General features: G+C 33.6%; 1 protein-coding gene across 1 annotated transcript; it reads left to right on the forward strand.

Moving 5' to 3' along the window:
- Positions 1 to 553: 553 nt before the first annotated feature.
- LOC145630511 (uncharacterized) lies at positions 554 to 7,213 on the forward strand. Its single transcript, XM_081682771.1, has 4 exons — positions 554 to 1,707; positions 3,365 to 3,602; positions 6,218 to 6,389; positions 6,492 to 7,213. The coding sequence occupies exons 1-4, from the start codon at positions 756 to 758 to the stop codon at positions 6,915 to 6,917; spliced, it is 1,788 nt and encodes a 595-aa protein (XP_081538897.1). The 5' UTR covers positions 554 to 755; the 3' UTR covers positions 6,918 to 7,213.
- The last annotated feature ends 8,932 nt before the right edge of the window (positions 7,214 to 16,145 follow it).

Raw genomic sequence — 16,145 nt, forward strand, 5'->3', positions numbered from 1 at the left:
ACTTTGTTGAAACTACCATCTTGTTGTTTGAGTGTGGGGCGGGTGAGGCTAGTGGGCCTGATGGTGGAAGTTAATAACACATAGGCGAGAGAATGCTTGTGAAAGGTGTGTCTTCTCTTTCATTCCTCCATTATCAAATAGAGAAGGTGGGTCTTCTCCGCTAGTATAAGTTAGCACATGGAGTTAACGTGCAAAGTTCTACTAATTTACAGTACACGTCATATAGAACATAAAAGCAGTAATAGGTAAAGAATAATATGCGAATTTTGAGACTAATATTTTCAAAACTGCCATTGTATTAACAAAACTTGTTAAAATAGGATATTAATAGGGACTTGCTCCAAACTATTTACAAAAGCGTCACGGCATAAATTCCAATCATATAGCCATATCGCACTATGCTTTTGTTCGTGCTCATTTTGTGTCACGAACTTACAAGTCACGACCAAATTTAGCCGGCCAGCCCGACCGAATGCCAGCTTTCACTCAAAACTCCAAGCCTCCAAGGCTCAAACCACAAAACCTTGACTCAAGCAGCTCGAGTGCTCGACATTCAGTCATTTGTCCGTTCGATTATCAACCGTCTCAAAAACCCCCTTTATAAAACCCTCCCTAATTCTCATTTTCTTCCCCTTCATTCTTCAATCTTCATTCAATTTTTAAAATTTCAATTTCTGCTTTCTTTCTGTAATATTGTGAACCTCCAATTTCCTCTCTCTTTCTCTCCTTGTTCTTTGATTCTGAGCAGTGTAACAATGGCGGAAGAATCACCATTCACATCACCTGAAACCTCTCCTCATTCCCACAAACGAAGAATCACTGATATGGTCTCTCCTCCTTCAGACCACGAAACCCTCAATTCGTTACACCCAGTTCCTACTCTCTCTCTTCCTTCATCTTTGGAAGCCAAACCCTCAATTCTTGAAGTGGGCATTGCTGAAACCCAGAAAACTGATTCTTCCCCAGAACAATCCCCAAAAAAGGCGAAGCTCTCTCTTTCTGAAGAGGGTGTTATGACTGATGAATCTCTCCAAGATTCTGGGAATTTTGCTGAAATTGAACAATCGGGTGTTAATTCCAAGGAACTGTTGAATCTTGATGGAAAGGATGAACTTCCTCAATCTGATTTGGGGGAAATTGATGAGGGTTCTGATGAATTTATTGGAGTTAAAGATGAAAATTCCTCGGAAAATCAATCTGTTGAAGCTGTAAGTGAGGTTGTGCAATTGGAATCTGCTAAAAAGGGGGAGAATTTTAATGGGATTTTGCAGAAATTGGTAAAGGGTGAAGATTCAACAAGTTCATTGAAGATTGAGTTGATTGACGGAACTTTGCTTCTTGGGGTTGGTGCTCCATTCGTTGATGATGTAACAATGGCTGAAGCGAAGCGAAATCGAAGGAAGGGGAAGAAGAGTAATGCAAGAACCAACACTGGTTTTGTAGCTGCTGATTTGAATGGAGAAAAGAGAAAGTGTATGTACTCAAGGAAAGATATGGAGGTGATGAGATATGTGAATGTTAAAGGTCAGAAGAAGTTTTGGTTTGAAATTTACAATGGATTTTCTGCTGTTGTGAAGAAGGAGTATGATGAATTGGGTAGTTTTAAGAATCAACAGACTGGTGGTGGTAGGAAGAACTTTAACAATGGAGGATTTCTGGGTACTTCTTGCTCACATGTTCCTACTTTCAAAAACCAAGGATTTTTGGGTATGTTCTCTTTTCCCTCTTTGTTCTATGAATTCTGTCCTTGATTTGAGTTGTTTCCATGGTTTGTTGAACATTTTTTGTTGGCTTTATGTTGGAAATTTGGATTATTTTCTGTTACTTTGTACATTTCAGTCTTGAAGTAATTGTTGAATTGTTTCTTGATAATCTTGAATGATTTGAGTGATTTTTGCACTGCTGGCCTTTGGAATTTGAGTATGATTTGTTTGGGTTCATGCAAAAATACAACTTTGTTGTGGTTTAGAGGTGATAGAGTCTTTTCTCTGGCTGTCATCCCCAATAAGATGGAAATGATTTTGGTCTGTGCTCTTGATTGATGTTTGCCTGATTATATTATTATCCAATGTTAGTTTTTCCTTGGTTACTTGATGTTTCTAGGCTATACTACAGATATATACTCAAGCCTTGCTGATGTGTATATGCATGGTAGAAAAACTGTCGAGGTACCAGGGTAGCTTATCTGAAACTTTATTTGCAAAACGTCATAGTGCTCTGTAACTGTCTGATATGTTCATCGAGTTTCCAGAAAATTTTACCTACTACAAAATTCACTATTGCCATTGTTGTTTGCCTCTTAATCCTTTCCTTATCTTGTCTTCCCTACTGGCCTGTACAATTGATTTTGGGAGGGCTCTTTGATTGGTCAATGAGAATAATCATCAACTAACATTAACTTGTTGTCCCTTCTGTTCTAAGACTTCTAACATGACTTGGATAGGATTGAGCAAGTAGTATTCATTTGAAATTTTCTGGAGGTTTTCATTAAATTGTTTTAATTATGTTGGGAGATAAAGATGCACACAGCTTCGATTCTGCTATTTCTGTCTGTTTCTGCTTTGTAGCCTGCCTTCCTCTTCTTGTATCATATCGTTAGGCTTTGTTTTGTGTTCGCGGGAGGAGGAAAACACAGTCATAAAGATTCTAGCTCCAGCAAGTTAAAAGAGGTTTTTTCTGTTGTTCTTCCTTGTGTTTTCCTCAACCATTGTCTCTGCATGGTCTTAATTGAATCTTGAGACATGCTTCAGTGTACTTCAACTTTTATTCCTCATTCATCATCAAGCTTTTCTCTCACACTTCACGTTCTTTGGCACTTCATGCAGCGTAGTTCTGTTTTATCAGAAAGTGGGTGGGGTCATTATGCCTTTTGTTGTTTGAGTTATCTTCTTTGGTTGGTTGTGTCAATTTGATAGATCGATTTCTTTTGTCACAGGTATGGCTGCTGCAAGGGGAAGATGCTATAATCCAAACATGTTTGTCTACAGAAGAAAGAAGATAGCTACTAACTGCTTAGGCCTGATCAATTGACATTTGATCTTGATGCCTGATTACTAGTCCAAGTTGATAGTGTCTAGTTCGAGTTGTGAATACCGCTGGTATATAGTGTCCTATGTGCGATAGTGTATTAGTGTTGTAGGTGACCGCTTGCTCAATTTGTATAGAACTTGATTGCGAGTAGCATGGTGCTATATGTGAATAATATCTGATAGTGAATTTTGCTTTGATTTTCATCTGTATGAGTACTTTGGCTGTTGAATGATTGCAGACTTGTTACTTCACTCCCATATCTTTCTCTATTGCAACCATAGGATGTCAATTCCCTTGACAGTTTAGATTTGCTAAGCTCTATGATGTCTTTCAGGAGAATCGTGTTCAGGAAATGCAAGTTGTGATGCAGAAATTATTAGTTCTGCAAATTGTACTTGTGAGGGGGACCATAGTGGCAAGGATGGTGATGATTTGGTAGGGGATTGGAGTGAAGATGAAGAGAGTGATGATGAATTTGAGGGCATTCATAGACCTGCTTTTAAGGTTGAAGGTGAACCAGATTTTGAATCTGGGCCACCTGAAGATGGATTAGAATACCTGAGACGAGTCAGGTATACTACATTCTTTTAAGTTTCCTTGCTTCTTATTTTTTTTTTTTTTTTGATGACGACCTATTCATCAATTTTAATATCAATAAGCATTCTTTATTGGGCAAACCCCTGCTATTTCGTAAGTTAATTTGCAGGTACTTTCTTAGTTCTAAAATATTGCATGCTGTCTCTATTCTTGTTCATTGGGAATTTGGGACTGGAAGTTCTGTTTGATATTCTAAATCAATCTTGTTATTTTTGCGGCATAAAAGATTTATTATTTCCTCCCAAGACTTTGACCTTCGGAGCTTTTACATGACTTGCAATTTTGGCTGCCTGAATAATGCACCATAAGGTGGTGAATTCGATGTAGAGCATTTAATTTGATGAACTTGGCAATTTAATCCCATTAGCATCTTAGCGGAAAACTCTGCTGTATTCTTTGTAAATAAAAATATTAATAAAATTACAATTCTGATAAGTATCTTTTGTCAATTGTGTCATTTCCAAATCAAATGAGTACAAAAGCTCTATTTCATAAAAAATGCCTTAATTCTGAAACAAGTATCTTTTGTCAATAGTAAACAACATGTCCCTGGCTTTAACTGGCTTACTTTATCAGGAACCACTTTTTTTTGGTTACTGATCACCTTCATGGCTATTTATGCATGTATCATGAATGTATGCCTTTTTTTCCGTCTGTCTCTCTGATTAGATAGAGAAAGTTCTCTTTTGCTCATTTTCACTTGTCCCTCCTTTTCCCCCTAAAATCATTTGTATATTGCAGACTTGCAGTGCTCTAATTTTTCATATTAGACTTTCAGTGGCAGAAATATAATCTGAAAACAGAGTAATAGAAAGATATCCAAATCACGAAACATAAACCAGGAATGAAAGTATATAATGAAATGTAGATATTTAAGACTTAGGGAGAATAAGGGGGATTATGAGATGTTTTTAGGTGTTGATGAAGCTGCTTTAACTGCAGTCATAATGAAAGGTGAAGGAAGTAAGATTAAGGGTGGGGAAGAAAAATGCAGGAGAAGAATTATGCAGTTTAACATCTCCGTTTTGGGTGATGGTTCATTTAGGCATTTACTTTTTGGTCAATACATCATTTTTCAAGTATGAAACCCCTAAGTATGAGACCTCTAGTACTTTTTAGCTAATGGAAGTATCTCATTGAAATGCGAATTGCAAATATTCTGAATTCTGTAAGTTTGTTCACTTTAAAACAATTGTGCTGACTTTCTTAAAAAAAAAATGCTGATGAGTTGGTAACACGTTGTCAATTTAAGTTTACAGAAAGTGTGGCATGGCTTATGTTGGAGTTTACTACCTTTCTGCAGATTCCAGCCATAAGAAAACCTGCACTTACTAAGTACATGTGCCCCAATTCATACTCCTATAGTAGCAATGAAAAAGTGAAGCTTTGCTTATATCAAAAGTGTACTACCTTTCTGTAGATTCCAGCCAAAATCCAAATTGAGCGTTTTGACATATTCTGATACTAGTAATAGACGTGAAGCATGGTCCTGTTAAGGTGGCACTGGGTTGTAATTATTCTGATACTGCTGGAAAGAACTATCCACCTTTTGTCTCCGTATTTTCATTTGGAGTATATTCTCCAAGTTTGACATATTATTATGAGTTTTCTTTGAGTATGACCATGAGTCGGGCATACCACATCTTAAGTAGCGTTTTAATATTTCAGTTACTTATAGTTACTTACTTACTTCTAGACACGTTAGTGCTTTATCAATATCTATTGTTTGCTGTTATGACGTATTCTGAATAATGGAGTATATTGTTCAGGTTCAGTTCAGTTCACAGGATTGCCTTTGCGTTATAAACTCTTTTGGTTTGTTCTTCTCTTGAAACAAGCAACAGTCTAATCTAAAAAGTAGACACATTGGGATACATTCTAATCACTTGTGGGTGATGTGCTCCTACTTTCAGTTATCAGTGGCCAAAGAACCCTTCTCATCATGTCTTAGAGCATTTGAACTCCAGAAATTGCATTGGCAGTTTTTTTTTTCCTTTTCTTTTTCTTTTCACATTTGAGAATATTGAGATATGATCTGTTTAGTGAAATAAGCCAATTTATTTATCTTATAAGTCGAAAGCAGGAAGCAGAGATATGATCTGTTTAGTTTGGATATAATCTGTCACTCCTGTGTATCTGTGATATTGTATTGCCTTTTTAGACGAGTTATTTGAAGTTGGAGTGGGAGAAAGGTGCACAAATACCTCTTTTGGGCAATAATAAGACTCTCATTAATCACCAAAACCATGCTATTTACAATTTGACCGCATAATATTTATCAAAACACAGTCAAGTTCTTTCATATGCAAGAAGAAAGCTGTTAAAACAAAAAATAACTGTGTTCTTTTTTTGGCAGAATTAAATATACATGCCACTTGAAAGACATATATCATAACATTTGATCTAGCTTTGAAAAGTATTCTCCCTTTGCTATGCTCCTGCAGCCTAGAAGCTCTTAACAATCAAGATGAAAAGAAGAAGAAAATTGATAATTCTTGAGTAGAAAGATTGTAAATGTTCTAGTATGTTTAGGGGGCACCAGTAAATATTTGATTTTTTTGTACTGAGATTACATTGTGTTTTCTCATAGGTGGGAAGCTAAGCATATTCCAAAAGTTAAGATAGCCAAGCTTGATATCAAAGTCAAGGACCAGAGTGCTTACATGCCCGATATTCCTGATATCAAGGAGTGCCCTCCACAACTTGTTCCACAGAGGCATTGGGTAGATGAGTTCATTGCTGATTTTTCGAAGTTGACGCTGGTAAGTAATTTTATTTTTCTTATTTTACATTGATTTCTAGTAAATATTAAATTCCATTAGAGTTCAATCATTGTCCTTTGACCTGTATTTTCTTGGCTGTAGGCTCTATCAAGCCTTCAGAATACCAGTGATGCTGTTTCTGCCGACTCAGAATCAGTTATTTTTGCTCACCATAAACTCAAGAGTAACACCTCTCCTAATTTAGCGTCACTTAAGCTGACATCAGGAGCTCCAACATTATCTGCAGTCTTAGCAATGGACCCTATAACTAGAGTCACAATGCTGAGAAGACGCATAAGCTTGTTTGAGAGTGCAAGTGATTTGTCAAAGGAAGATTGTGCATGGCTCTTTGCTCTGTGTGCAGTAATTGAGACTCCATTGGATGCTGATACTTGTGCATCTCTCCGCTGTTTGCTTCGAAGTTGTGCTAAGTTGCGGGCTGAAAAGGCTGAAATTGATGATGAGGTCATAATGCTAAATATCTTGGCAACCATTTCTGGGAAGTTTTTTGGACAGTCAGGAAATTGATGAGTTATGTTATACAAATTTTGATTAAGCTTATATTGCCCTATGATCAGTTTTACTAAATTTGTATTAATTGTATACTGTGGGATAATTTTGACACTGTATTTATGTTAGTCCCAATTTATATGTGTTAGATTTTGTATTTTAACTTTGTTGCTCAAAATGGTCAGTGATACAGCTGGTGGCGCAGTTGCCGCCAGATGTTCACCGGTTCAGTTGCAATCTATCTTCAAGTTTCGATGGCCAACCCTTTCTTTGTACCTTGTCAATGATTTGTTGAACTCTTGCCTTGTAAAAGGTATTCTCCTCACAAGGCAATATATGATGCGTACACGATTATTAAATCCATTTCAGTTCATATCGCAGTAACTGTTGCTCTTTTTAATTATCTTAAAATCCCCCTCTCCTCCTAACAAATATAATATTTTTTATAAGAAGGTATTCTATTTGACTGGAGCCTCTTACTGGTTAACCCGACTTGAAACGCAAACAACCTTATTGAAAGTGAGGAGTAAGGGTAAAGAAATACCTATTCCAAATTGCCTTTAATGGGGATTGATTCAATCTTAGGTTTAGCAATCCAAATGAGTAAAAAAGAAAAAAAATTACTTATTTTACTGTATGTTATCTTATTGTATACTATGTCCTTCCCATAATTAAAGCTTGATGATTGCATTGACATCGATGATCGAAGCTGATTAGACAAACATAACATAATTTTTTTTTAACAAAAATAAAATAAAATTATGAGTAATAGTTATAGTAAAAATAATCTTGACATATTGGATTAATTACCTAAAAAAAGTGGATTATTATACACGTATTACACCACGTATTACAAAAAAAATTGAATAAGGAAATTAATAGGACACTATTACCAATTTACCACCATAATAGATTTGATACAATCATACAACTAATCACAACCTATAATATAGTCAGCAATCAAGCAATGAATCTATAAAAACATTCTATATTTATTTGTAATGATCAACTCTTTTTAACCCTCTTAAAACCCTATAAATATATTCCAACTCGCACTCTTTATTCATGCCTCATTACCAATAATCATCAATTTCATAGAATCAATTAATCTCAAAACATCATGAGGGAGCGGGAGAGAGCACTAGAGGCTGAAGTCGTGCGGCTAAGTGCAGAAGTTACACGGCTCGAACACGAAAAAGAGGCAGCGGATAAACAAATAATTTACATGTATTCATTGTTGTGCAATAGTGTTAATCGTCAAGAGCATTTGGTGGTTGAAGTTGCGAAAGCGGTTGAGAATACAAGGCAGACGGAGGAAGATATGGACAAGATTGAAAGAATAATACATGATTTGGAACAAGTGGTGTCTAAAATTATGGTTTCTATGGCTAAGGCTAGGAGTATCAAAACTGGTGTCTAAAATTATGGCTTTTAAGTACGTTAATGTTAAGTATTATTCAATTAATCATGAGTTTATGTAAGAAATTAATAAAATTTTGAGTTGGTTTTTTGATGCATATTATTATTGGAATATTTTTTATGAATGCTTCTAGCCATATCGTGGTACTGCATAGATGGAAGTGTCAAATTTGGTAGATGCAAAAATAATAATAGCAGTAATAGTTTTGTTGGTCATTGCCGAGGGTAACTTTTACTTTAAGTTAGTTGCTATATAGTTTGACTTTCAATAGTTTACATGTCTTTTGTATTTCTTTTTATGAATATCGTGGTACAAATAAAATTAAAGGTTTGTAAGCCGTGTTGAAATTGATCTCAATGTTTCGCTATGCCAATCTTTTAAAATAACTTATGCAAGTTTATAGTCTGAGAGATATTAATGGTTAAAAATACGCATCGACAATTATACTAATAATGAATTTGATACATTTAATATCGAACAAACGAAAAGAATAATTGCTTTTGGGTAACTAAAACCTTTAAGATTTTAATTAAACTGAGTAGATATTTTATAAGGGATATATTTTGTAGAAGGGTAATAAGTAAGTACGCATAAGATAACAACTTTAATTAATTTGCAAATATATACATGAACTTTTTTTCTTTGTTTATGTAAATGTGACTTTGTTTTATATTAAAATAAGGGTTGATTCTTTATTTAGGGGTTGCTAAAACCTTACCAATAGAATCTAACATTCATCTAATAATGTTCTATTGGTGGAATACGTATTTTTAGCACTACCTCCGTCCGTTTCTTATTATTATTACAACAAAGGGTATTAAATATGATACAAACAATTCTTTTATTGCAAATAATAAATATTAAATAATAGAGGTAGTAATAGAAATAGAGTGTACTACTATTAAAAAAGTTCAACGACCTAAGATATTCCTAAACATTATCAATATCTTTGTGTATATTAAAATAATATAATTATTAATATCTTTGTTTATATTAAAATATTTTCATTAGTATTAGAAATTAAAGTAAATATAGTTATCCGTTTAGTATAGTTATCCAATTTTTTAGCTTTATTTTTCATAGATAAGAGTTTTATGTTTATTGCCTAAAACAGAATATAATAAATTTTCCTTCAAAAAAATTACCTAATATCTTTATTGTAACTTGGCCCCAAAGAATATTCCGTATAAACCTAAATGTTATTATAAATGTATGTAAGAAATTATTACACTGATCATATTATTTTGATCTCTATTCTTACCCTCCATTAAGTTTTCCCTTACTCCATTATTTTCCTCCATCTTATTTTTTTTCCTCCGACTTGTAAAAGTAAACTAGATACAATGAAATCCATGAAGCTAGCCAAAGTTACCATTGTTTATCCATCATTCGATGAGCCCGGAAATATTATACGAGCTACAAAATTTGTCAATTTACCTACATCTTTGATTTCTTCTACACAAAATCCAAATACCCTAAAAACTCCTACTTCAAAAATTCTAACACAAACTCAAAAGAGTATTACCAAACCCTTGGTTTCTAGTCATAAATCAAACATACTTAAAAGACTCAAATCTTTAAAGAAGTGCTCGAAAAAAGCAGTACGATCGACGCAGTTGATCACCAAGGCCTCCGGTACTTCATTGCTGCTGTGTTAAAGGTTGCCGAAGGTGTCCTTCTCTAAGGCCGTTGCTGAGCGTAGTGTTCTAATACTTTTTCAATTGTAGCGAATGGAACAAGGTCATCAAGATTCAAGAATACAAATGTATTTCGTTTGGAATTTTGCTTACAATAGATACATATGAATTTAATAATTTCGGTAATAGATGTTATTTAAACATACTGTTAATTTTCATTAATCAAATTTGTTCATTATATTAGTTTATGTGCACATATGAATTTTACTCATGTATCATATTTCTCATATATCCCACTATAATATACTTGGTCCATAAGATTGATCGATTGCCCATATTTATTTCATATAATTATTTTAATTCGGGGTTATGCGTTCGGTTTGTTTTTGGCATTAGATCGATGTTGTTTAAAAATACTGTTATCTTTCATTAATAAAATTTGTTCATTATATTAGTTTATGTGCACATATAATTTTATTCAAGTATTATATTTCTCATATTTCTATTTATGATATACTTAGTCCGAAAGATTGATCTATTGCCCATTAGGAATAATATATTCTTAGTGTTCAAAATACAAGCAGTATTACCAAGTATTCTATAAGGCAATACTCGTATATTTTACGTTATGTGTTATCCAAGTAGGTTTTTCTTATCTTAATATTAGGACATTTTGGGTGGCCGGGATAACATTAGTTTGGTTATAATGTACTCTAAACACGTGCCTTTAATACTGCCTCTATTTCGTATTATTGTATTAAATGTGAGATATTAAAAATTCTTTTATTGCAAATTTTAAATTATAGAAATATAATGTATTATTACCTCTGTTTCATACTCCCTCCGTTTCATAATGTTAGTCCCATATACTATTTTGGGCATTTCAAAATGATCTACCCATATTGAATCTTTTCCTTTTTTAATTTTTATTTATTTTCCTAATTTGGTCTTATAATTTATAATCCCACTAGTGGATTGATGACATGACAGTAATTAAATATTCTGATGGGTCATCAATTCCATTAAACAAGCATTGTAATTGATGCTTTCCAAATAAAAAAATCACAACATTTAATAAGATAGAACTAATTATGCAATTTTTGTACTAAAATGTAAGATTCCAAATATTATTCATTCTCTTATTTTTTTGTGATTGATTCTATATGGGACTAACAAAGTGAAACGGAGGGAGTATTATTTACAACGATTAAATATTTTTTTCTCTCTACTCTACTCAAATCGTTGCAAATCATATGAAACGGAGGTAGTATGAAACACATACTGTTTTCTTTCATTAATCAAATGTGTTCGTTATATTAGTTTATGTGCACATATGAATTTTATTCATGTATCATATTTCTCATATATCGATCTACTATGATATACTTGGTCCATAAGATTGATCGATTGCCCATATTTATTTCATATATTTATTTCAATTCGGGGTTATGCGTTCGGTTTATTTTTTTATTTTAATAAAAAAAGCTAAATTTTTAAGAAATATGTGTGATCGATTATAGCTAAGAGAAAATGAGTTATTAGAATTATAAGGTTTTTCATTGATGATGAATCGTGTGAAAAAAAAAAAAAGAAAAAAAATTGCTGTCCGGCCAATAACGCAGTTTGCAATTGATTGAAGCTAGATTTCAACTTTTACATGATTATATTTGCTATACCTTTACTATCGCTAATAAGATATTCGTTATACAGTTATACGACCCTTAAAATAATAATAAAATTCTTTTAATATTAAATAAATTAATAAATAAAATACTTACTTCCTCCGTTCATTCTTTAATAGTAATAATGTTGAGAATTTCACGCATGTAATTAATTTCTTATACGGGATGAAGGACGAGCTACGACATACGACATACTATACATAAAAGTTCGTTCATTATTCTATATCCTTGCCTCCTACTATACTATACGTCTAGACATAATATCAATTATTTTTATTTTTTAAATTTGAAAACATATATTGTTACATAAACCCGGGTGTATGTACCCCTAAGAATATTTGTTTGCTCATTTAATGATAAAATGAGTAATAATAATCAAAATGAGTAGGCCTAAAAAAAAAAAAAGAAAAGAAAAAGAAAAAGAAAATCAAAATGAGTAAATAATACCAATCTCATCAAAATATCAAATCTATCTAATCGCTTGGGAGATACTTTTCTTATCTGATTAATCCCTCCACTTTATATTATTGAAATAACTAATTAACTAACTATTTTCCTTATCGACTATTTCACTACCATCACTATCTATCCATTACACTTTAGGAATTGATTTCACACGAACCATTAAATAAAAGTCTTAATTTTCCTGGACATAGTTTTTAATTATTAGCAACATTCTTGGCTAAGTTCAATAAATTCATAATTTAGGTAGGAACAATTTTATTGATTAATTTTTAGGGAAAATGAGAAAAATATTAAAATTGGGGTTAGATTTGTTTTAACAATCCGGAAGAAAAAATAAGTGCATTGAGATGTGCTAAGGGACAAAAACTTTAAGATCGAGAAATGAGATTTCTGTATATTTATGGATTATGGTTAGGTTTAGTTTACTTTCTTCTCCTCAAAATATTAAACTGACCAAAATTTATTACTCCCTCCGTTTTTAAATACTTGCTCCATTCCTCTTGAACACGAATGCCGATGTTAATCTTTGATCTATAATATCTTTAATTATCAATAAGTATAAATTCTAACAATTGAAAATTAATAATCTATTTATTGAGACGATTCCAACAAGTACCCATAAGACTATATTTTTTCTTATGTGTAAATTTCAAACATTAGTCAAAGTAGGACGAATGAATAGTGTAAAAAATAGAAATGGAGCAAGTATTTAAAAACGGAGGGAGTTGTTATTAATAATTTTTGTTTTTATTTTTTATTATTTATTTGTTTATTTATTTTTTTTTGTCAAAATCTACATAGCTTAGTAAAACCTAAATTATGTGAAAAACTACATGATAAAAAAAGTGTTGTTAGAAACATCTTTTATTAAATGTTATAAGATATACCTTTGGTAGAATTTCTATCATTGACCTAATTTTATGGCTTTGACCCACCTCAAAACACCCTCGAAACCACCACAGGGCTTGGTTTTCAAGGTGGTAATGTTATTTTCGAGATGGTTGGAGGATATTCCGGGTTAGTGAGGGTAGTTTTGTGATTCAAGATGTTGGTTTTTGGGGCTAGAGGTGGTGGTTTCGACACAGTGGACACAATTTCAAGCAAGTTATGTTGGTTTTGGAGATGAAAGTGGCGGCTCGTTTTAGGGTTTTGAGGTGGGTCAATGGTAGAAATTTTGTAGATGTAGTATTTTACAACATTTTACCTTTAAATACTTATTACAACATTTTACGTTTAGATAGTTTCTTACAACATTTAAAGATAGTTTCTCACAAAATATGAGTTTTATTAGGTAGTTTTAATTTGACAAAAAGTCCATAATTTTTTTAGGAAAATTTGTCAGAAAAAACCTTAGTGTTATTTTTTTTTTTATTTTATTTTATTTTATATTTTGACACAACCAAGAGCATAGCCCTTTTATTAAATATTCAAGTTTGTAAGATCATTACAAATGGCCTCTTGAATCTCAAGAAGATACTCTTCTAACCAAATACGATGCTCATTAAACTTACAACTTAACTTAGCTAGGCTATGCGCGGCACCATTGTCCAATCTTTTAATGAAAGAAAAGACACTGTCTAACAATCCCTTGTGAGCCTCAAGATATCATGCACTAGGCTACCAAAAGCGTTAGGAGGAGTGATGCCCTTCTTCATGTGGTGGAAAAGCTTGAGATAGTCTGTCTCCAACGCCAGGTTGCTGAAGCCAGCTTCCCTTGCAAATAAAATGTTTTTTTTCTCATTTCCATTGCTTCCCCCACATCCACTTCAAAACTCCCATAAAAACACCCACATCACGCCATCAGCACATCACCCACCTCATCCCTTAAAATACCCCTTAAAACCGAGCTGCTTCCACTGCTGCTGCTCAAAGAAAGCATCATTAGAGTTCAATTTGTATACTCCAGTAGCTAGAGCTTTCCACACCGAACCCATTGCACAGGTTTCTCAATAATCCCCTTTTGTGTAGCCTTTTCCTGCTCCCCTATGAGACAAAAAGCCTTGTGGATGACATCCAAATCTAATTTTCTTTTCTTTTCAAAAACCCACACATTTCGCCTTAACCAAACCCCTTACGCCAAACACCAAAAGATGTCCCACCAAGCCTGATCTTTGATCTTTCTTCTCATCACATTACATCATTCCCCAAGCCCTTCATCATCTCCCAGCTGAGTATCAAGCCACAGAACAAAGAACTTCCATATCGAAGCGGCAGAGGGGCATAATAGCAACATATGGTAATTGGTTTCTTCCTCCTCCCCACACATTGGGCATCTTTGATCAATACTCATACCTCTCTTAGACAGATTTCTTCTCAAAGGAAGGCCATTTTTCACACACCTCCACACAAACATTTTCACCTTAGGTGGAATTTGAGCATGCCATATTGATTTCCAATTAAAATCCAAACTCCCAGTTGAGGCCGTAGCTTTTTCCCTTTCCTCTTATTCAATCATCATATGGTAAGCACTACGCACATTGTATTGACAATTCTTTGAAAAATGCCACGACCACCTGTCATATCCTCATAAAAAAACGGAATTGGTATGTTGCATATATCACCAACTTCCCGCTGCGTGAAGAGTTCATTAAGCATATTCTTATCTTACTGTTTATCATTCTAGATCTCATTCACATACTTTGGCACATTTTCACCTTTTCCCTTTGCGGTCAAAATACGAAATTCAGGAAGCTTGGGCATCCAAGGATCATTCCAAATCTTTATTCTACATCCCCTACTAACCGTCTTCCTTGCCCCCTTCACAAGAACATCCTTTAAACTCAAAATGGATCTCCAAGTAAAGCTCATATTTGCACCAGGTTTAACATCAAAAAAGTTCAAATGAGGGAAATACTTGCCTTTTAGCACACGAGACATAATCGACTGCTCCATAGTCAAAACCCTCCATGCTTGTTTTGGTGACATTGCCTTATTAAATATCTGCATATTCCTGAAACCTATTCCTCCTTGATTCTTTGCTCGGCACATTTTATTCCAAGCAATCTACGACATCTTCCTCTCTTCACCTTTTTTACCCCAAAAGAAGTTTTTACACATTTTTTCCATCTCATTCAAAATACTAATGGGGATAGAAAAACATTGCATAGCATATAAGCTGGGATAGCTTGAGCCACTGACTTAATGAGAATTTCCCGACATGCTTGAGATATAAATTTTTCCTTCCACCCTTTGAGTTTTTTCCTCATCGGGTCTTGAATATTTTGAAATACGATTTTCTTTGAGCCACCAATGTAAGTTGGTAGTCCAAGATATTTTTCGTGTCCATCGACAACCTTAAAAGATAATTTCATCTGAAGCATATTTTTCTTCTCACGATCAATGTTTCGGCTAAAAGACACCTCCGACTTCTCCATATTAAATTTTTGACTCGACGCCAACTCATAAGTTGAGAGTATATCAAGCACTCTATTGGTTTCTTCTTCATTAAATTAGCCCGGACAAAAAGGGGGATATCATCCGCGAAAAACAAATGAGAAGGTTGGCTAATCACCAGAACATCAAAAGAGGCAATTGAAACACACTTCATAATATTGTTCACAACAAGCTCCGGAAGTCCGAATTTTCAAATCATTTTTTCCAGAAAATCCCATTCAACTCTGTTGTATGCTTTGCTCATATCCAATTTCAAACCCATATAGCCCTTCTTTCTTGTCTTCTTTTTCCACAAATAATGAAAGTATTCATATGCCAACAAAATATAATATGTGATTAATCTACCTAGAACAAAGCCACTCTAAGACTCACTAATAATTGAAGGTAGAATATTCTTAAGTCTGTTAGCTAAAAATTTTTAAAACTATTTTATACAAGACATTGCACAGACTAATAATCTATAATCAACAGGACACTCACAATTTTTTTTTTTTCGAAATTAAAACTACATGAAACTGATAAATGGAACCTATATCACCTCCATTACTAAGAATATTAAGGGTATAATTAATCACATCATCTCCAACCACATTCCAGAATTTTAAAAAAAGATTGCGGACATACCATCAGGAGTGGGATGCATTTGGAA

The sequence above is a fragment of the Chenopodium album genome, chromosome 5 (assembly GCF_948465745.1).
Source record: "Chenopodium album chromosome 5, dcCheAlbu1.1, whole genome shotgun sequence".
Classification (NCBI taxonomy): Eukaryota; Viridiplantae; Streptophyta; class Magnoliopsida; order Caryophyllales; family Amaranthaceae; genus Chenopodium; species Chenopodium album.